Source organism: Colossoma macropomum, unplaced genomic scaffold (genome assembly GCF_904425465.1).
Source record: "Colossoma macropomum unplaced genomic scaffold, Colossoma_macropomum, whole genome shotgun sequence".
Lineage (NCBI taxonomy): Eukaryota > Metazoa > Chordata > Actinopteri > Characiformes > Serrasalmidae > Colossoma > Colossoma macropomum.
In genome coordinates, this window is record NW_023494789.1 from 31,796,713 (window position 1) to 31,819,733 (window position 23,021).

Genomic DNA, 23,021 nt, shown 5'->3' on the forward strand with positions numbered 1-23,021 from the left:
GATTCACGACCGGCAGTTCTCTGGCCCAGTGACTCGCACAGCCCATTTGATCGCTTTTTAATGCAAATAGCCCGCCAAGACTGAATGAACTTAAATGTATTAAATGTGTGCTCTATGGTGTAGAGGAAGGGGCTTTCAATACTGGCTAAACAAATGCTGCATAGATAACTCTACACTGCACAAACAACATTCTGAGAAAATGATGGTCTAAAAGCATCATCCTAGAGCCCAAGCTGTTGAATTCAGCATGCTCTATTGAACTGTACACTCAGTAGCAGTACTGCACCAGGCTTGTGATTTTCAGCTCCTTTGACCTAAAGCAGGGTCATGTCACAAAGGCCTTGGAGCCCTCTTCTGCATTATTCATAAATGCAGAACAGCATCAATCAACCAAGCCTCTGCACAGCAGCAGAACAGGCCAGGGCTTGTATCACCATGCACTGGGTACCCCTCCACTGTTCACTCCTTCACTCATGTAACTGTGCCAGTTGTAGCCACCGTTGGACCATGGTGAACCGTTCATGGCACTAAGAGGTACAGCCTGCTCTCATCACACACTCGCAAAGCATTGTGGGAGGAACTAAAGGGCATCAAATATCTAAGACTGAAGGAATGACGCTCAGGCCGGTCTGGTCTTGGCAGTTCCTCTCCCACGTTCTATTGGAGTGCCCCTGCGAAGTGCTGAAGTCCTAGCTGACAGTGAGGTGATGGTCTAATGACTGCAGCAAGGTGGCAGTTCTCACACCTTTACACTCCGGGCATGCGAGCCTTCTCACTCCAGGCCTTTGTAGCTCGCCCCAACATGCTATTCATATCCTACTGATAAGTCTCCAGTGGCTCGCTCGTCTTTTCCACAGGCTCACCTGATGCACTCACTCACTTTGATCTGTGTGCTTTGATAATCAGCCACACTTCAACCCAAAGACTGGAAGTGACACGCTGCCTCCTAGTGGACATAAATCCTAAAAGCGATCAAAGTTGATTGTGGGGTTTCTCTTCAGAAACATTTCATGCCTATTTTAGACAATATAAATTTATCAAATATCAAAGTAGCTATGATTTACTTTGTACTAGTATCAAAGTACATAACATTCACATGTTCAGCAAGTACAATGCATCTACAAAAATGCAAGCTTTGTAGTGATCAGCTAGATAATACCGACCTCACACTGGTGATGTGAATTAAAACTGTCTCGTAAAAGTCACAATATCCTAAACAGGCGGTTCTTTGTGCTAACTGCCCTGCTCATTGTCCTTTTTTGTCCATTGCAAGTTATCAAATGCATGAAGCGCTTGAAAATTGAACCAACAGTCTGACTGTAGGTGTAACCAAACAGAGTAAAAGCTCCCAATGGAGAACATTATCTAGAGCAGCTGTTCCTAAACCTGGCACATTTTGATATTTTCTCTGCTCCAAACACATTCAACTAATCAGTTAATTAACAAGCTTCTTAGTGAGTTGACGTCGCTGTGATGGATCAGAACACAAAAATTCGCAGTACAGGGGGTACTCCAGGACCACGGGTAGGAACCAGAGATTTAAAGTAAGATACCTTGGATACGCTGAGAGACACACACCAAACACAATCCCTCTTTGTTTCCTCCAGAACATAAGAATAGAAATATGTCAAAATGTGGAGAGAGTCCTGCAGAGATTTATTTATTGGTTTCACATAATCAAGACTGGATTCTACACCATGCTGTGACAGCAAAGCAGAGATGGAAATGTCATTTTCTTTGGAAAGCAATATAAAAAAAAAGAAAAAAAAGAGCTGCAGTCATGAATGTAAAAAAAGAAGAGAAAAAGAATAAACAACAATATAAGGTACACCAAGAACACTAAAGCATGGCTTCGTTTGTTTGACTCAAAAGCCATTAGCTGTCATCACCATTTCATAGGGGCGGATGGCCCCTCCTGATTGGTCCATACAAAGTATGCAATGCCACGCCATTGGTCCAGATGTTAGCCATAAGGAGTCTCTCGCTCTCTCCCGTATTTACACACTAACGCAGGTCTTCCGAGATGTGACAGCTTGACGGATCTAAAGACAGGAGGGGTAGTGGTCAGTCATAAGGCATCACAGCACTTTTCTTTTTCAAATCACGTTTATTGTTTCTCTCTCCCTCCCCCCAAAACAAGAACACACTTCAACACGTCGAACAAAATACTCTAAGATACCACTTTTCTTTCAGTTTATTTCAATTCTTGTCTTTGGTAAGCTTCTTAAAGGGGGATTCCACCGATTCTTCAAAATTCCTATATGATTAAATTGTTAAGATGTAATCAAAGTGATTCATAGTGGTTTGATGTGAAATGCTCTGTGCTAACAGTGGAAATGCTCTGTGCTAACGGTGGAAAGGTACATGCAGGACATTATAAGTGCAGGGAATTATAAAGTGTTATAAGTCCCAAAAGAAACAATCACAATTGTACCATTATCAACAATACAAATAATAACTAAAAACACCTGTGGGTTCACTGGTGGTTTTGAATAGTACATAAAATAGCTAATATGTGTGTTGCAGACATCACAACCCCTGATTCCTATCATCACCACTGTAAAGATAGTCAGTAAGCTTCACTACAACAAAACATTTCATATCAAACCACTCTGAATAACTTTATTCACGTTTTAACAATTGTATTATGTAGAAACTTTGAAAAATCAGTGGAATTCCCCTTTTAAGGCTTCGTGCTCCATTGACAGCTTTTACCAAGTAATTATGATCAGTAGTGAATCAATGTTACTACTAATGTTATTTGGATTCACAAAATTAAACCAACAGAAACTGAATGCAAACAGGAATGAATTATGGCTTCCATCACTGAATGTTAAGACTACTTAAGCATTCCCACTTTCCCAGTGAAAACAGATCTACATGTAACCACAAAGCCTGGATGCAGCACAATCCAGCTCTGATCTGAGCTATGCATCTAACTACTGTTCTGACAGTCAGAAACTGTGACATTTTACAGAACAATACCTGCGAACTTTGAGCAACATTTCTGTTTTACATTCTGACCCTTGTAACTCTAAACAGCAGCAAACCCCTGCAAAAACGCCCTTGTTCCAGCATGCAAAGCATCCTGGGATGCTGAGGAGGGCAACAGAGCACAGAGAGGAGAGTCAGCACATAGAAGCAGGGCAACCCCAGCCCTGACTGGCGACAGACACCATCTCCATGGTAACGGAAATCCCACTCTCACCATTTCTTGTTCCGAGGCTTGAGTTCCTCAGCCGCATTCCGCAGAAAGATGTAGTTTTTCTTCTGGGGGTTGTAGTACTCATGCCCCTATGAAGTACAACATCAGACATTAAAAGGGAGAAGAACCTTTACTGCAGGTTTATTTTCCATTTTAATACCTGAACCAAAGAGTCTCTGTAACATGCACAGACACACACAGCTACAAAAACTGTATTGCAAAAAAAGGCAGATGGCAACAGTTTCTTATGTGTAATTAGGTCATTGGTTCTCAGTCTTAGTCATAGAGCCTCTGCCTTGCATATTTTGTTGTTTCTCACACTTTCACACATCGGCATTAGCTTAAAAATGACATGATAATTGGTTAACAATAACGCTCCAGGACCGGAGCCGGGAAACAATGTTTTACATCAGCTACAACAGAAGTTCCCTGTCTTTTATGTACAGGGTGTACTCCTTTCCAATCAAAGCTGATTCCACTTGTTTAATTAGTCTTTGTCTTCAAACACTTATGAGGTGTGCTCCTGCTTGGCTGGAACGAAGGCCTGCAGCCACACCAGCCCTCTGCAAGTAAGACTAATAAGACGAATAAGACCCATGGGCTAGATTCTTCATTCTTAAAAATAACTCCTTTCAGTCGAAATGCTGAGAACAATTTTCTCACCTAGCCAATACATGAATGTGTAGGTTTAGACAGTTTATAGAAAACTGTACTGTCATTAAAGCAATTGCATCATTTTCATATACTGAAAAGAGTTCCACATAGTGTGCATTTAACAGCTTTTATAAATACCATGACTTTCTCTGTCGACTTATGCACAATTTCCCTGTCTGATGGTAGGCTGTACCTTGGACCAATCATAGCTGGAGCTGTAGGCGAAGATATTTCCATTGTGGTTGAAGCAGCAAGCTGTGATTGGCTGGTCGAGCTGTTCAGAGGTTTTCAGCTTGGTGCGAGCATCCTTATCCCAGAAACTGAAGCGGCCATCAGATCCCACTGTGGCCAGTGTGCCATGCACTGGATGGAAAGCAATAGCATTGACCTAAGAAAGAATACAGAGACATAAGATACATACAGGAACAACCATATCAATAACATCAAAATTATCATTATTTATAAGCACAGGTTACAACACAGAATGGTACCATTGCCTGGTTATAACTAGCATTTTTCTACTCCATTCAATTTAACCATCTCTGTGAATTTGTTAACTTTCACACTGTACTTGCTTATTGTGATTAGATCTATGTAAGATCTGTTAATGATAACAAGCCAGTGTACATACAGCATAAATATCCTGTGGTGTGGCTGTATTGGTTCCATTGGATCTATGGCACTTGAAGGTGAAGTTATCCTTGGTTCTAGAAAAACAACACAAAATTCATTGAGCATTTTATATCATTCATAAACTAGTCACTCAGTGTAGAAGGCTGGATTGGTTTTGTGGACTTACGGATTGGGTGGGTTAATGTAATGAATGGCCACTCGCCCCTCAATGCTGCCCAGCGCAAAGCCAGTGGGTTTATTCTGTTTATCCTTAAAGATGGCCACACAACGGTGCTGTACAAAACAGACATATTTTGAAATCAAAATACACACAGTTGAGGGGGGGAGACACAGAAATATGAAAAATATCACTATATGATTTAGCACTGTTAGACTGAAGTATTGTTCGTTAAAAAAAAATCTGAATACAAATCTCTGTATCATGGTTTGCCTACTTCAATGCTTGAAAAGCCTCTAAAACTTTCCTTCAAAATTTTTCCAGTGAGCTGTACCTTTTCCGTTCAACTCCATGTGCACAGCTAGCGTAGAAGTAAGAAAAACTGGGACAAACCTGATGTTTCAGAGGTGAATCTATACGCCGGAACTCTGATGGCTGATTCTCCAACTGATATACGATTAGGCCTCGCTCTGCAGTGGCCACTACTGCCATAGGATAAACCTTTACACAAAGATAAAGCAAGCACTCAGAAATAAAAATTGTATTTTGCTAATGTACAACAACAATGCTACACTAATGAGGTTGTACTGCGCTTTTCTTTATGGTTTCATCTGAACATTTCTATTACCAGAGCACTTTCAGCATATGGCTGTTGCCAACACAACGAATAATAAAATTCTTTTGAAGTGCCCGCATCAAAACTCTCGAGTAGACAAAAGAGTGAAAAAACAGAGTTGTTCTTTTATGCAAGAGCAACACTGTAAAGAGCAGAAGCTTTTGTGTGAAATAATTTTTGGTAAGGTATTTTGCTTGGTAAGGTATTTTGCCACAGTATTCAATTGTTTGGGACAGTTTAAAGATGTACAGGGAAAAATATTCCCTAAGGCAGGCACACCAGACTGAACAGAGTAAAAAAGTGAAAGCTTATGAGCTCAAGTTCAGTGTTTCGTAATCCTGGTCCCGAAGCACCTCTGTACCGCAGGTTGTACTGTTTTCTCTCTACCAACACACCCAGTTTTCCTCAGGAAGTGCTTTTTATTTAGTTCATTACTTTCATTAGGTATGCTGGGAGCAAGAGAGACTCTAAAAAGTGCAGTGTAGTGGTACTCCAGGACAGAGATCAAGAACCACTGCTTATATTTAGAGAATGTGGCTCTGCATCCTTGCTTAATCCACAATAAACATTTCACCTGTAGCAGTACTTTGGTGTACCATTAAAACAACGACACAGCTTAATCCATTACTCACAGCAAGAAAAGACTCAATTAAAATTAAAATAAATTAAAATACAGCCGTCCAACCAATCACAGATTTTTTCATAAGAAACACTGGATGCAAAGTCTAATGTCTGATCACTTGCTTACCACATCAGCACAGTAGCATCTCTCTGGCATCTGCAAAGACATCATGGGGTTTGGAGAGCGTGTGTCCCAGAACTGTCAATCAGCCAGGAAGAAAGTAATTCCAGTGTCAGTTTACTCAGGGGTGTTAATCATAGGTAGCATAACCTATAATGCATGCAACCAAATCTAATGGGCTACAGCCAAACAAATTGCTGTAAGGACACTGTGTCAGTGAGCCTGCTACTGAGAAAAGGGCACTCAAAAACACCCAAAGGAAGTGAAGCAGTTAGGCTAACCACAACATGCACCTACCTTCAGTGTTTTGTCCCAACTGCCAGTCATGATACAGCTGTAGTTTGGGGCTTTTATCCAGTGGATTGTTTTGATTGGACCTTCATGCTAGATAAAATAAACAAAAAACAACATTAGGGAGTGGAGTTTCACTTGCCTATTAATCAAAATAGTCAATGTTTAACCACATTACAAAAGCTAGCTTAAAAGAAACACACACAAAACAAAGATATTTAACATAAGACTAAATAATGACAATAATTATTCCTTTGTTGATTCCACAATATTCTCTCCTTACAAGTGTACCTGTGTTTGTGAACAAAAAATGTCTTACTTGTGCTATCTGCATTGCCTGGTTGCTGTTTAGATCCCACATCTTGGCAGTTTTGTCACAGGAGGCTGTGAAGACCTTGCTTCCATCCTGTTAATACAGACAACTGTATCTGTAACTCTTTGTACATTTGCTACACTTAAAATACTGCAAACAGGTGGTAGAAGACGGTATTAGGACAGCTGGTGCCTGCAAGTTCATCATAAAGTACTACAACATAACTTAAACAGAAGCTGCATGCTATTATGTGCATGCCAAGTTATGTTTAAAGTCTACTTGTAAGGATTAAATCAGTAGAATTTTTGTGAATTTTGTGCTCGTAAACACATTTAGTGAAAAGTTGGAGCACAAAGATTATATTTAAGCAGAATAATTCATTAAAGTATAATCTGTCGTACATCACTCCAGCAGACATCCAGCACTGGCCCTGTGTGCATTTGCTGAGCTTTAGGAACAGTCTGGCCGTTATCCTGCACCTCCCAGCATCGCACCTGATATCACAGAGCACAATAAACAGTATTACATAATATTACACAGCACAACATATCTGTGTTATAACTATTATAACGTTAACAACAACCTACATCATTTGCCCAAGAGCCTCCAATCAGAAAGTTTCCAGGCATAGTTGGAGGGCTGAAGGCCAAGCAGCTTATGCTATCATCTGGTGGGGACGTTACCTCAACATCCTGCATCAACAAGACCAATAAGAGAAAGTGGGCGATTTGCGAGTAACAAACACAACAATGTCTGCAGCTCTGCTTAACAGAACACTGCCTTTGTACTGACAGTGCTTTAGCTACCTTCATTGGGTTATGACTGTCTGTTGTGGTGCTGCCGAAAACTCCCGTGCCTCCGGTACCAAAACCGGAGCCTGAGCCGAACAAACTCATCGCAGGTTACTGGCAGAGAGCAGAAAGCTGAGGAGAAAGGGAACAGTGAGGTCTGGACGACTTCCAAAACAGGAGGAAGAGGCAGAATGACATCCGAGCTCAGCCCGCGGAGACGGAGTAACGTTAGCCTGTAAGCTAGCCATTTATCAGCTTTCCTGAACACTCAGATACTCCCACTAATATCAAGAAGCGCACAAAATTATTAGTAATACTGCATAAATGTGGGCCAGATAGTGTTTGTTATAATGGCGTTAGCTTGCTAGTAGACATCTAGCGCTAATGCTAGCTACTAATACGGCAAAACACATTTCGGTGTAATGCGAGCGGAGCTAAGCTAACTGGCCAACCGCGCTTTTCTCTCAACTTCACACGGCCAAACAGCAAAGAGCAATAAAACACATTGTGTGTAAATAAGACTGCTTCACAGCAGCACATTACCGAGCAAAAGACTAACAGCTCCCTTTAAATCTTCACCGGTTCAGGATTTTTGATGCGCCATTAAGACGAGACGAGCTCACTTTCCCACACTTATGCCAAATATGAGTCGCAGTTTGATGATGTAAGACTTTGGCAAGACAACGTCATTTTAGGCGCCGTTGTAATTTCACATGTAATCAATATGATCGATATTAATCATTTAACTTATTATTTATAGTACATTCATTTGTTTGAGACATCAAACGTTGATGCTTCATTTTACAGTACAGTGTTTAGAAAAGACTTTTAAGGGGTCTCTGACTTTTCTAAGGGTGTGATTTGATAAAAAAAAAAATCTTTAAAATTATTTATTTAAAATTTATAGTTGTATCAAAAATATGTCCCTCGCCTTCTTCCGAAGACCTTTCATTTTCTGTATTTTGGAAACTGGCAGTGACCGAAATCTGGCTGCATTCCCTCAGAGTAACTAAATGACTTTTTTGAAGTTGTTCATATAATATCAAATATTATAGTCGATGTTTGGGGGCTTTTTTGTTATAGGTCTGCTTGCTATCATTGAAAAGTTACCTACTGAGAACTTTCATTTATCTGAGGCAAACCAATCTCTGTAGTATAAGACATAAAATAACACACATAACACATAAAATAGCGAAAATTTAATTGAATCTTGACCTCAGAATAAAAAAATTTAGGTTCCTAATAATGTGCACAAAAAGTAAGAAAATTATTATTAATATCCATTTAACTATTTAGTAACTATTTTATTGCGTTTTTGCCCACATTATTAGGACCCTCAAGGTAACTCCGTGTCAGACCTAATCTCGCTTCAGCCATTTGAGTATAAGTATTTTAAAGTCACAAGGGAGGGTAAAAGAGCTTCGCGTGTGCTAAATGCACCACTAAATCACATTTATGCTGTTTGTAAATAGTTTCTTTTGCACGCCACACGAGGGCGTCGTAAAACTACTTTTCAAGCAAAGGGCCAATAATGCGGCCATAGATGGTTCTGTTGCTGGGAGGGTTTATGTAGCTTTGGCAGTTGAGGAAATTTACAGAAATGCAAGCCAGATAGGAAATTAAACATTTTCATAGTATTACTACACGTCTACGTAACACTTTATTTGGACAGCCCTCTGTAGACACCGTATGACTGCTCAAATTGCATTTGAGATAAATTAAACAAAATATCTATTAAATTCAACTGAATTTTCCCTAATCCTGACCCTATTCTTAATCCCTACCTTAACCTCAACCCCAAACCTAATCCTGACACTAACCCTGGTCCTAAACTTAACCCTGGTGGAGATCCTAACCCTAACGACCAGATTCTTTTAAAATAATTTGAACACTTGTAGATATTAGGGGATTTATAGGGGGCTATCCTAATAAACCTGACAAGTTTAAATTGCTGTAAATTTGTGTCCTAAAAGCACAAAAAATGTAGCAACTATTGTTCACATAAGCAACTTTTGTTGGTGCTCTTGAAACATATTCGTGATCCTTTATTTATAGAATTCAGTGTTTGGACTCTGAAGTAGAAGAAACACATGTGCCTTCAGAAAGTTTCAGCACAGTTCAGTGTAAGTCTTGGTGCCTTTTTCTAGATTTCCTCCTTTCTGATTTTTTTTAAGCAGCAGTCAAATTCTACAGATATTCCTCTCCTTTCTTGCAAGCTGCCATAACTCAATATAGTATGTATATGCAATCTTAGTAGTGTTCATATTCATGTTCACTATCTGCAGCCATCATATCCTCTTAATGAGATTACCTGCATCACAGTTTTTTTTTCATTGAAGACTCAGAGAGAAAAAAAAAGGCACGCTAAAAATGACTGTGGTGCTAATGGATAGTTACATTACCTTTTCAAGCTTGATGCAGTTGTATAGGTTACGTCCTGTGCATTTCAGATGGTTTCATTCTTTTCATTCTTTTTTTAAACGAAGAAAGGACTCTGTAAATAATGAATCCAGTATCTCCTTTGTCTTGACCTGTCACATTCTGATCATAATGCATTAGTACCATACTATAATGAGCCAGCACAGTAGGTCAGACAAGGCAGCACACAGTGTTTCAGCTTGTTCTCTTATTTTATTTGCGTCCACTGTCTGTTTGCGGACAAACGGCCGTAATGGTAACGTGATGCAGTGACCTGTGTGGTTCATGAGGGATAATAGTGTTGAGTTTTACATGAGTCTGACTAACGTTCCATGCTCGGTAGGCCAGACAGCCTGTCAGTGCCAGACTGTTTTGGATGGTGCTGCTATCACCATGGAAACTGTGTTGTCAGAGCTATACCTGTTTGGAGTATCTCTCTCTCTCTCTCTCTCTCTCTCCCTCTCTTTCTCTCTCTCTCTGTGTGCACTTCGCACTTTCACAACACCTACAGCCCAGTTTTCTGTGTTTTTATTCCTTGCTGAACGTGTTTACCTTTCATTTAGACTCTTGTGGCCCTCGGACAAACAGATCTGCCAGAACAAATGTCATGAAAGGAGGACAGAAAGTAATGGGGACAGACATAGAGACAATGTAAACATAGACAAAGGGACAAAGTATCCACCTCTTTTAATGTAGAAACGTCAACAGCCAAAGAGGAAAACAGGACAGCGTCATCTAAATAATTTCTTATTTTCTTTGTGAAGGTCTGTCCTATTTTTAGTTTGACTCATGCACAAGTGGAATCTTGAAAATTTCCTATGACTTCTACATATCAAATGCCTTCAGCCTGTTGACAGAGATTCAGCCTGGGCAAAACCACTCAGAGCAAGTGATCAGCTTAGTGTCGAGCTATTGGTCATGCACCAATCTGCGGTTATAAGTTAACTCAGTAGCAATTAGCACCCATGCTAATGGCTTCAGTATGTCTGGCAGTAAATCTTTCATGTGATGGGGAGCACTAGAGAGCTGGATCAATAGGATGAGATGGATGTGACCTGAATCTGTCACACACTGGGGCAGGTAGGACACTAAGACAGTTGCAGTCTCAAAGACTCTTTTCCTAGTGTGCACTGAAGTTAATTGAGTTGTAGTTGCGGCCTACGCTGTGTCAAGATGGTGTCAAGGATGTTTGTGTGCTTATAAATGCCCACATTTGCATGTGGAGTGTTGATTCACTTTGCATGTTGGTGCATTTCTATGTAATATGGCTTCTAAGACAGCAAATGCCCATCTCTATTATTAGTACGTCTAACGTCTGCAGCTTTCAGAATCTGTAACCGGCAATCTAAGGCAGGGCAGTATTTGCTGCAAATCTGACATATAACGTGATTTTGTGCTGAATCTCTGAGCATTTAACTGTGTTTTAATGTTTCATGAACTATGTGGCAAATATGCTCATTTGAAAAGTTCCTTATTATGTGGCAGTCATCAATTATTCAACATGTAAGGTAAACAAAAATATCAAAATTGTTTTTAAAAAAATCTCCCTAAAACACAGTCTATGCAACACATAGTTCTAGCTGCTTTGGGGTGCTCCAGAGTTTTACTTTAAAGACCGCTGAGTCCTGCCCTGACTTTACCGGAGAGTGTTAAAGGGGAATTCCACCAATGTTTCAAAATTCCTGCATCGTTTTATCGTTCACTTGTAAACACAGTCATTCAGAGTGGTTTGATGTGAAATTCTCCATTCTAGAGGAACTTTCTGAGTCACAGTTGTTCATAGTGGTGGTGATAGGAATGAGACATCCAATAGGTGAATACTTCTGAAAGCTACATCACAGGAAGGGATTACATTAAATATTTATGAAACTTTGCCTGATGCCTGACATTGTTTCATGATAGTTTGAAAATGGTTGGTTTTTGGCCTAAAATGTATTTAAAAATACTTGCAGGGCATTCTAAGACAAAATAGTACTCAAAGAAACATTATTATTATTATTATTATTATTATTATTATTATTATTGGATTTAGCACTATTTTACCATTATCAACACCATTATATCACACATATAAAAACTCAGAAGACGTGTAGGTTCACTAGTCATTTCGTACAGTAAATAAAATGGCTATATATGCATTGTAGACATCATGACCCCTGGTTCCTATCACCACCACTGTAAAGAGGTTCGAGTCAGTAATTTTTCTCTACAATATGCCTTTTCAAACCTCTCTGAATGAGTTTGTTTACACCTCAGTGATTGACTTTTGCAGAAATAAAATTAAAAAAATAGGTACAATTCCCCTTTAAGGGGATCGTTAGTGTCAGCCGTATTAGTGAACAACTCTTTGGCTCCATTTATCGTACAAGGATAAATGAATAAAAAGACAGAAGTATTTCACAACATATAGACCAGGAGACAGTAGCAAACAATACAAAGAGATTACCTCACCAAATAATCTAGTAAATACAATCCCTTTAAAATAAATATTTTATACTATTTATATTGAAATGCAAAACTAAGAGAGTAGCATAATTTATTCATCTAAGTTCCATCGTTTAGAAAATATTTTAAAAATATACATTTATGATTCCTTCATTGTTTTTTTTTTCTTTGTTCCGCACCGAAGTCTATTGTATTCCACCAGAGCTGAGAGTATCTAACTATAATTTAGAACAGTATATCACTTCCAGCATTGTTCTTTTATACAATCAACAGCATCTTCTTTCAGTTTTCATTCCTGAATGCTGTAAAGGAAAGAAAAAGTGTTTTCAGGCTGTCCTTTCAGTTCGGCTGTTTTTGCTCCTAACATGTTGAGTGGTTTCCGTCAATCAACGAAGGAGCATGGCTCTGTTGAACAATGTAGACGATTCCATTGCCTGTTTTATAGGAGGAGTTCCGCAGTCACATAATTAAAAGAGAAAAACAAATAAAACAGAGATTGGAGCTGTACACATAATCAAACAAGTCAATCTGATGATCAACACATGGGCTATGACATGATCTGACCAAAGACGGTGAATCACAGTGGCTGTTACCTCTGAAAGCACTGCACCTGCATATCTGCACAGAGGACTGTTTCTGAGACATTAGGCAGAGGAGAAGGGAAATCAAGCAAACTTAAATATTTAATTTATCTTTTTTAGAAAAAAGGTTGTATTGAAAACAGAGAGCATGTGTACACACAAGACGATGCGTCTGTTGGGAAACTGATGTCAGCTGTTCACACATTCTCTTTCACTGTTTTGGTCTCTCTATATCTTGCTCATTCTCTCTCTCTCTGGCATTCATGCACTCCCTCTTGCTTAAACACACACACACCCACACTCGCAAAGACAACACATACTGTCGGCTCATAAAACTAAGGCCAGTTTTGAGGAAGATTCATCCTTGGAAAAAAAAAAACTGTGAAATTGCTCATTGCACAGAATGGCTTCAGTAAGTACCTAATTCTATAGAGTGGGACTGAAAACAGTTGGGGTTGGGGTTGGAAAATGTCAACCATCTTCATGTCATTGTCAAGCATCCTTAGATTCTGTCTCTAGCAAATGTTTTTAATAGTTCTTATTCAAACTGTCATTGCTGGCTCAAGCAGCAAACTGATTAAAGAGTTTATCCTAAAGTGTCTACTGAGTACTCTATATCCATGGAAGTGCAGCTGTTATGGTGCATGTGTTTTGCTCAGATTTGGAATAGTGTTAGGTTAAGTTCCCATCAGCAGTGTTCTGTTACCCTTGCCACCATTCATAATTCCAGTTGTCGTGGGCTACATTCCCTGTTTTAATTATTCTCATTTATTGTTTTAGAGCGCCCTCTGTCTCCTGAAATCACATGGTTCTCTTGTCCACCCACTGACCGTCCCTCCAAGGAGAACAGACTGTTTTGTCCCAGCATCCTCTGGGATAACTCTAGGTGGTTTGCTCCTCGTTGGTGAGAGCTGTTGCTGAGCTTGGGGCTGATGTTGCCTAAGAGACGCTCTGATGGACTAGAACCCGGTCCATCGTGAAGGTGGTCATCGTCATCTGTATCTGCGTCAATGTACTTGCTGATCGACGCATCGTGAAATGTGAAAACAGTTGGTACCAGTGTCTCAGGAGTCTTGGGTGGAGTCTTGCTGCTGGCAGTGGTGTATACAGACACTTCTGGGCTCATTACGGAACGTTCAGAAATGACAGAGCTGTCTGAGAGAGCAACAGAACCTCCGCCGTGGGTTGAATCTGCAGTAGGACCCGTGGTTTCTCCTGAGAAGAAGTTGACCTTGAGGGATCTTGACTTTAAGGGATTGCTGATTCGTAGACCTCGGGGGCTGTCGGAGAACATGGCTCGCCCAGGCTTGGGTGGACCAACAGGATTCTTCATGGTCTCATGCTCAAGGGTGGTCTCCAGTCCTGGATTGGCGCTGACTCTGCTAGGTTGGGTTGAGATAGGGCTATGTGAGAATCTTGAGCTCTCTAGAAAATCTGTAGCACAGCTGATGAAGCTGTCAATGCTTGACATGCTTCTCATATCCATCACACCATCGGTTGTGGTGGGTGCTCGGTCAGCAGGAATACTCCTCATTTCCATTTCATCCTTCCTCCTAGTTGATTTAGACAATGGACCTCGCTCTTTACTGTTCAAGTTTGGCTGGGATTGGGTCTTACCCATCTTGCTGTACATCTCCTCCAGCTTCTGGACGTTGAGGTGTTGTGGGCTGGATGGACTGGTGGCTCTAACTGGAGAGCCTTGCTCCTTCCCAGTGAAAGACTTATTGGAACTGGTCTCAGAGATGGTGCGTTTTGGTGTCCATTTCCAGCGGGTTGGTGAAGTGTGACAGTTGTCCTGCACTTTCTCTTTCTTCACCATGTTTTCTTCTGTCTTCTCCATCACCACCACATCCATGAGCTCTGCATTTCGAACAAATGCATCCTTTATGTTCATAGACACTATACTGCCATTTCTCTTGGCCCTCTCCAGAGCCTCTCGTCTCTTGATGGCTTTCTCTTGTCTCTTCTGCTCCTTATAGAATTCTGAGAAGTTGTTTACAATGATAGGAATGGGCAGGGCAATGACAAGCACTCCGGCAATGCAGCATAAACCACCTACAATCTTTCCTAATAAAGTCTTGGGGTAAATGTCTCCATAGCCCACAGTAGTCATGGTAATAGTGGCCCACCAGAAGGAGGCAGGGATGCTCTTGAATTTGGTGTCTTCTTCATCTTTTTCTGCAAAGAAGACCAAGCTAGAGAAGATCATGATGCCCATGGCCAAAAAGAGGATTAGTAGGCCCAGTTCATTGTAGCTGCGTCGTAAGGTGAATCCCAGTGACTGTAGTCCAGTGGAGTGACGAGCTAATTTAAGGATTCGCAAAATTCGCATTATCCGAAAGATCTGCACCACTCGCCGCACGTTCTGGAACTGCAGCACACTCTTGTTAGATTCAGTCAGGAAAATGGTGACATAATATGGGAGGATGGCTAGCAGGTCGATGATGTTGAGTGGGCCTTTGAAGAACTTCCATTTATTGGGTGAGGACAGAAAACGAAGAAGGTATTCCATGGTAAACCAAGCGATACAGACTGCTTCTACATGGGCCAGCTGAGGGTTGTCTGTTGCTTGTCCAAACTCGTCTATGTCTTGTAGCTCTGGAAGGGTGTTGAGAGATAGGGCGATGGTGGAAAGCACAATGAACAGGATTGAGATGATGGCCAGGACCTGTGGAAACACAGTGAAAACCAAAACTAGTCAGTATTGCAGAAGATAAAACATGAAAATAACAGAACTATGCCACCTCCATTCAAGGAAACTCAAAGCAGTTTCAGCTGGCTGTGTCTCAAATATAGCACTGCATGCGAAAATAACCATGGTGATGCATCATGGAATTTATTCCCCCTGATTTTGAGGTAATCATCATAAAATCTGGCGGCCCTGTTTGCAGCCTGGCATGGTCACTGAGAAACATCACATCTGAGTGTGCTCTTCAGTATTTTAAGATCTGTTACCTCCTGCGCCAGTGGTGATATGAAATGTCCTTTCAAATCAGCATTGAGTTACCCAAAGGAGACTGGAGTTAATAATAAGAGTCTTTTTGTGAAGCTGATGCTTGGGACATATTACTTATTCATGACCCACTTATTGAGCTAATTCTCCTTCTGCTTTTTGTATAGAGCTACAGCAATTCAGCCAAATTACAGAATATAGAATATAGGAAGGATTTAACTGATAAAACAACCATTAACTGACAATCAGTGGTTTGACCAATGCTAAAATGTTTAATCAATTAATGTTAATTTTATTTTATTTTATTTCTAATAAACAAAAGTTCTTATTTTAATAGGCGTGTTTTTCCTTCAAGTTTAGGAATATTTTTTAATTGTGTGAGGGTTCAATAGGCAGTATCTGGGACCACTTTTTGAGAGAACGATAGCATGACAACAACAATGTACCATGCTGAAAGCAAACATTCCATAAGAAAGACAACTGTTTTGTCCTTGTTCTCTGAGAGGAAGTGTGATGTACAGAGGTGTGAGGAAATTACACATGGCTGTGTAAAATTATTTATATGGAGAAGGACGTGGTGGATGGTAAGGGTTTTTTTGAAACCTATTGAAGTACACTGAGCCAAAGCTAGCCTTGGTCATGGCATTTATGCTTCTTTTAACTTATGATAGTAATGAATAGCAAATAGAATTTTAGTGTATAGAACTTATTGGTGCCTACCATTGTATGAAGAGTTTTATTCCAAAATGCTGTATATGCATTTGTTTTTGAAAAGAATTTTTCTCATAAAGATGGTATTTCTTGTATGTGTGAAGCTCACTCCCAGCAACGTATATCATCAGAAAAAATTATATATAATACTTTTTGGTATGTTATTTATTCCTGTCATTTTGTCACCTTTTTATTTTTCAGTCATATAAACATATTATAGTCATCAGCCCCTTGTTTTAAACAAAAGCAGGTTCTTACGTAGGGTATGCTTAATATTTTTTGAGCTGCTTACTGTGATATACACGCTTATGCCTGGTCCCATCAGTACTACGTTAAATGTTGACACAAGGAACACACTTCAACCTTGGTAATGTGTGCACTTATAAGCATGCATGTATCAAGTAGATTACAATGACTTCAGACGTGGCTCATCCAGTCAGCTTTTAGAACTGGAACCACCCATTTTACGATTAACATTTCGATGGGTTATGTCCTTGATTTTGGGGTTGCCATTTAACAATTATTCACTGAATAGTGACAGTCGGTTATCAGTCAAAAGAAGTTTGCATTCCTAGTGACCTCACAGTATCAAACTTGTATCATGTTACAGCAGTATGAAGTTCACTGATAAACTGAAATAAACATAACATTTGGTGTACTATAAAAAGTGTTCCAAAACTTGTCTATTAAACTTAAACTTTTTTAACAAGTGCATTGATACGAAGAAAAGGATTATAGTACTACAGTGCTGTTGTACAGTTGAGAGAATATACTGCAGATGAAAACCGCAGATTAAAAAAGAAAAAGGAAAAAAGCCATACAGCCAGGAGCAGGACAATGCTGACAGAAGTGAAGTCTTCTAAGAGAAACCCAAAGCTTGCATTTTCTGATGTGGTGTTTCCTTGGCAACAAGCTATGGCACAGAGCCTAGCATGTGCGTTTGACTGACAGTGAGACTAGAGTGGTGTGGACGTGGCAGTGGAATGATTGGATAGCGAAGATGCCACTTGTTGGTGTTTGTGGTGACAGCAGGAGGCTATGATTGTTGACAGGCACTGTCTCCTCTGAGATGAGCTGCGACACAGTCTCAGACACACTGCCTGTCTTCCTCTCTTTCTTCTCTCTGTGCATCTTTCTACTTTCCTCACTTGGTCCCGTACTCATTATCTTTTTCTCTCCTTTTCTTTTTCCACATCTCTCGCACTCTCTTTCTCTGTATGTCCCTCTGTACTCCTGTTCTTTGTAGTCAAAGTCAGTTTGGTTTTGGTAGGCCTTGGGGGAGACAGCTTTATAGAGATGTTAGCAATGCTAATGCTAACACACAGGGTAGAAAAAGCAGGGGTGCATTTCACAAAGCAGGATTTCTTGTAAAACTGGATAAATTAAGGTTAAGGTGACATTTTTTCTAAGGAAATGTCTCTGATCCCTGCTGAAAAAAGAACCATTAACATTAAAATCTGATGGTTTTGCTTTCAGAATGGTTACCATTGAAGACCACTAGTTTTGAAGACCATCTTTAGATCTCATTAGGAAACCAAATGCATCTGGAATTAGTCTGAGAACACTTGTTAAACCATTAAATCCTTTACCCTGTGATATCAATTCATTAGGAAAAACAAAATACTGTTGGTGACTAATGGACACCACCTGAAATCAACAGAAACTTTTAATTGTTTCTGTGATTTTTTTAGCCAGGATCTCTCCTCTTATTTGACAGACTTGACTCTGAGCTAATCTTGTCTGGCTAACTGAGAAATTTTGCTTTGTGAAGCACCCTCTTGTGTAAGATGTGCTTGTGGTTATGTTATGTTCTCCTATGTTAAGACAGAGGCTCATTATCCTCCCTATACACACAAGTGTTCTGAAAGTTAAAGAGGCGAAGCTGCAACTGGAAATTTGATTAGCCCTCACTGTCATTGGTATGGTTAGTTGGAATTCTTTAAAAAAAGCTTTCTTGACTTTGATCTGTGAACAGAAGGGTGATTTGAGTTACATTAAGGTTTATGTTCACTATATTTAAATACACTCTGCCATGATCACCTGTGTTTGATCTCTGAGTATCTGGTCTTATGCCAAAGCGTGGCTTTTTGGTCAGAGTGGCACAGCCTTTTCCAGCTCATACCACATTTATAAGATAACTCTAACTCAACTGCTAATAAAGCAATACTCCAACATCAAGAGAGAACTTAAAGAGATATTTATGCATAATCAGCCTTTAAAGGGTAAACCAAGTCATTCAGAGTGGTTTGATGTTAAATGTACCATTCTAGAGAAACTTAGCAAGTCAGAACTGTTTATAGTGTTGATGATAGTACCCAGATGTTTAATTCCACTTAAGGCTCCCTCACAGGAAAGGTATTACACAGATTGATTAAATATATTGTATGATGCCTGAGACATGTTTTGCTATAGTTTTAGGCTTTTGCCTTGAAATTCCCCTTTAATCTTTATCTGCCTCATCTGTATTGTATGGTCGATTAGCACTGACAATAATATCGACCTATTTTTCTGTTAGAAAGGAACAGGAAACCTGTTGACTTCAGACTCAAGCCAGTGAACATGCTAATACAGCTGCCCACTGGCTTCTACTGTAAGTGTGCTTTAAGTCACTGGGTTTCTGTTCTAAGTACTTGGAAACATGCTGGAAGTATTGTCCATGGTCATTTACCATATGATAAAGATGGAGCAGATAGAAATTAGGCTGAAAAACATTAGAGTATTTATTGGATTTATCCCAAGAGAGGCACAAAGAAAGATCAGCAAGGGCTATGAAGGCCACAGCTCAATTTGTACTTCCTCTGTGCTTAAGTCCCCCTCAGTGTGATGGCAAATGGACACAGTGATATTGTCAGCTTTTATTAAGGCTAATGGCACTATAGGGAACCTCAACCCATTGAACTTAATAAGTGAAAAAGTAATTTAACTGTCCAAGATGAACTTTTTAAATAATGTCTGTAATTGTTCTTTTAAGAGTAATACATTTGGACTGTTCATCAGACATGGATTAAGCCTAGTCTTGGATGAAACTGAAATGCCAATGGTGTTTCACCATTAAAAATCCTATTTAGTCTAGGCTTAGGCTTAATCTGATTTGAGAAACCAACTTTTTTGTCTTGAATAGAGACACTTGCATATAACAGGACTATTTATGGCACATGCTGTTGTTTTCAGTCAAATAACAGCCTTGCAGTGAAGCACATACAGCACTTGACAGATGCAAGCAATATTAAATTGTATTAAATCCAACAATTTGCATTTTTTTTTAATAAAAGCTCAAGTTTTTAAAAAAAGTTTTAGAAATGTACCATTCACTATCCAGACTACACAGTCCATATATGGAAACTAAGCTGCAAAAACAAATCCTTTTGAATTCATTGTTTTTGTGAAGTTGCAAAACTAGCACATTTATCAACCAACAGAGCTATTCATACTGTAGACACAGTTAGAAAAACTGGAAAAGCCAGTTTAATTCTAAGGGATAATTAGAGGTCAGAAAATGATCGTGTTAAAATGAATATGACTGTTTTGAGATCATAAAACTATGCAAGAGTCAAAAGTGAATCTCAGGGGAAACAGTAGAATGCAAGAAAAATCTGGGATATGGGGCCTTGTGTCTCCACTTGTATTCATTGCATACAGTGGTTCTTATGAAATATTCTGACAGTTTAAATCAGTAAAAAATTACCTACAAAGGTTTTCTGATTGAACTCCAGCCTCCTTCTCTGATATTGGAACTTAAAGTAACGGCAGGTGCATTTGATGAGAAGGCTATTACAGCTGAAAATGGACTGGGGTCCCATTTACATTCATCTGATGTCACTCGTTCTATATTACATGGAACATGGAGATCTTGTCTCATGTGTGTGGAGGCTGGAGCAGGCTCAGTATGATAAAATCATGACTAATGTAGCATGACACACAGATGCGACACATAGCAGCCACGGCCAATGAGAAACGCACAGCGCACACAGGACCGTGGGAAGCAGTGCCAGGTAGAAATGGTCTTATCATCTGCTTCAGGAGATAGTGACCACGCATACAGAAGCACTGTACACACACATCCACATTTTCCTGTTATCAAACAGGATTATTACGTCTGATTGAGCTGAGCACTGCCAGAAATGCATGAATTATGAAGTCAAAAATCTGCATTCGGCAGACCAGAGGGAAAACCACCTACTCTAAGTCTGGGAGGCACAGGGGTAGAGTACACAGAGCAACCCAGAAATAACAGGGAATTTGCAGAGTGTTTTCGGAGAGAGAGGGTTGTGTGAGTGTGAGTTTGCCAGTGCAGTAGGTCACTGGAATATGCAGGAGAGGTGCTGAGATGCACTGGTGTCTTGGGGCACCTGCTCACATCTTCTGCTTGAGGGCCTGCACATATGTGCTTGGTCATAGCATTTTCAGGACAAAATTGTCCTGAGTTTTTAGGAAAACTAGAGAAAAATAGGGCCAAAATGCAATATCAGGAAAAATAAAATAGTCTAGACTTTGTAAAGTGTTTTATTAAACAAAAGCGTTTTAAAATTAGGTTTAAGTTTAGATATTTTCAATAGACACACACACACACACACACACACACACACACATCTATATATATATATATATATATATATATATGGTCCTATGTCATATATATATATATATATATATATATATATATATATATATATATATATATATATATATATATTGCGGCTATCGGTGCTAAATAATAAATGATAATGATAGTGATGACAAAATCTTACACGTAAATGCAAATGAAAGTTGTTTCTATGACATACAAACAGTTGAGTTGATGCTAGAAGATATGAAATTAGATTAGATATTAAATAATGCACTTGCATAAAGAAAAGGAACAGACAAAAGCCAAAAAGAGGAAAAACAGTTTCTAAAACTGGAGATCGAGAAAATTATTAAAAGACATAGAAAAAAGTGAACCCTAACCGTGGAAGACCTTGTAGACCACCAAAACTGTCTTCATCATTTAAACAGTACTTAAAGCTTTCATCTTTGAGAGAGAGGAGAAAATCAAGCTCCACTCTTGCTTCAGATCTGAAAAAATCCACAAGTGTTTGTGCCTCGCCTTCCACTGTGAGAGGACAGCTCCACACTATGAGTCTGAAAGGATGTGTAGCTGTCAATAAGCTATAACTGAGAAAAGGAAACAGACAAACAAAGAAGAAAATTCGCAAATCAAACAAAAAAGCTGCTCAGACATACCGTTTAAAAGCAGATTTATAATTTCAAGCACACACACACACACAAGTAAAAGAAAAGTGCGAACACGTGAACACACCACTCTCTGTGCTGTGTCTGTAATTAGACCACTACCAGACCCCTTTTCCAGCCCCTCTGAGGCCACCTGAATATTTCATCTCCTCCTGGGGCCGCTGCTGCACTCCGCAGGTGTGTGTGTGTGTGTTTATATGACAGACAGAAAGCGGGAGAGAGATGTTGCTTATGGGTACATGAAGGACCTGAGGGCAGAGGGGGAGGCCACTTCTCTCTTCTCTTCCTCTTCCCTCTCTCCTTCATCTCAAGGTTAGTGTTGTTGAGAGTGAAGGAGAAGAGAGGAGGAAGCTGTCCCAGACACGCAGCGCTGCCAAACAAACCCTGCTTATCCCGGCTCTATCAGCCTCTGTCGGGCAGCTCAGGGAGTGGTGCAGGGTATGCGTGTGTGTGTGTTTCTGTTGTGTGCTGAGGTGAATAACGAGCCTCTTGTATCTGCTTTAGCAATGTGCGTCTGGACTGAAACGTGTTTCATCAAATGCAGTGAAGTGGAGGGAGTACCATGCAAGTCCCTGCTTTTGTATGTTTATGTATGGAGGTGTGGCTTTGTGCGTATGTCAGGTACATGGAGCTTTGTTTATCATTTGAGTGCAGAGTGTTCTCATGTCATAGGTCTTTGTTATGCATGTCTAAGATTAAACACACGTCATCTGTAATAGATAAGATGTTACCTCATATATTGCTCTCCTGCAAGGCTAATTGGGACAGGATTGTAATGAAAGGTATTGTTATACACCAAAATATATATGGCTAAAAGTATCCAGACAGCCCTTCAGCAGCACATAAGCCTCAGGTCACTTGCTTAGTGCCAAGTGTCAGCTAGCCCCCTCAGCACTTGGCTGTTCAGCAGTGAAACTGCATTCTCTGGAGCGATGGAGCTCCAGTAACCTTGGAATGAGTTGGAGTGAAGTTTGTAATTCTGAACTGAACATCCAACAACAGTAGCTGACCTTACTAAGGCTCTTGTGGCTGAATGCTATCAAATCTTCACAGCAGTGTTGCAACATCTAGTATAAAGTCTTCCCAGAAGAGTAGAGGCTGTTACTGCAGTAAACGGTGGACAAACTCTTGATTTCAAAAGAACTATAGCAGTAGGATATTTACCATGGCACTTATGAATATAAAATTACACAATACATCACAAAAATATGTGACATAAAAGTTACATAATGTAACATATGTAACATACACCGATGAGGCATAACATTATGACCACCTC

At 39.8% G+C, this 23,021-nt stretch overlaps 2 protein-coding genes across 3 annotated transcripts in view; both read right to left on the reverse strand.

The window, feature by feature from the left end:
- Positions 1-1,633: 1,633 nt before the first annotated feature.
- Positions 1,634-8,057, reverse strand: rae1 (ribonucleic acid export 1). Of its 2 annotated transcripts, XM_036570992.1 has the most exons (13): positions 7,946-8,057; positions 7,418-7,534; positions 7,199-7,303; positions 7,013-7,105; positions 6,618-6,704; positions 6,305-6,391; positions 6,014-6,085; positions 5,043-5,150; positions 4,659-4,765; positions 4,491-4,566; positions 4,053-4,247; positions 3,209-3,294; positions 1,634-2,042 (listed from the first exon to the last, which is right to left on the reverse strand). In XM_036570992.1, coding segments are annotated over exons 2-13 (1,107 nt in total). In that variant the 5' UTR covers positions 7,508-7,534; positions 7,946-8,057; the 3' UTR covers positions 1,634-2,041. The 2 variants fall into 2 exon arrangements, with proteins under 2 accessions (XP_036426885.1, XP_036426884.1); XM_036570991.1 differs by lacking the exon at positions 1,634-2,042 and having other exon boundaries at positions 3,205-3,294.
- Positions 8,058-12,507: 4,450 nt separating this feature from the next.
- Positions 12,508-23,021, reverse strand: part of LOC118808368 (potassium voltage-gated channel subfamily B member 1-like) — a 68,984-nt gene continuing 58,470 nt past the window's right edge. Inside the window, exon 3 of the mRNA XM_036570990.1 lies at positions 12,508-15,514. Coding sequence (XP_036426883.1) covers positions 13,601-15,514 — 1,914 coding nt within the window. The 3' untranslated portion in view covers positions 12,508-13,600. The remainder of the gene's footprint in view (positions 15,515-23,021) is intronic.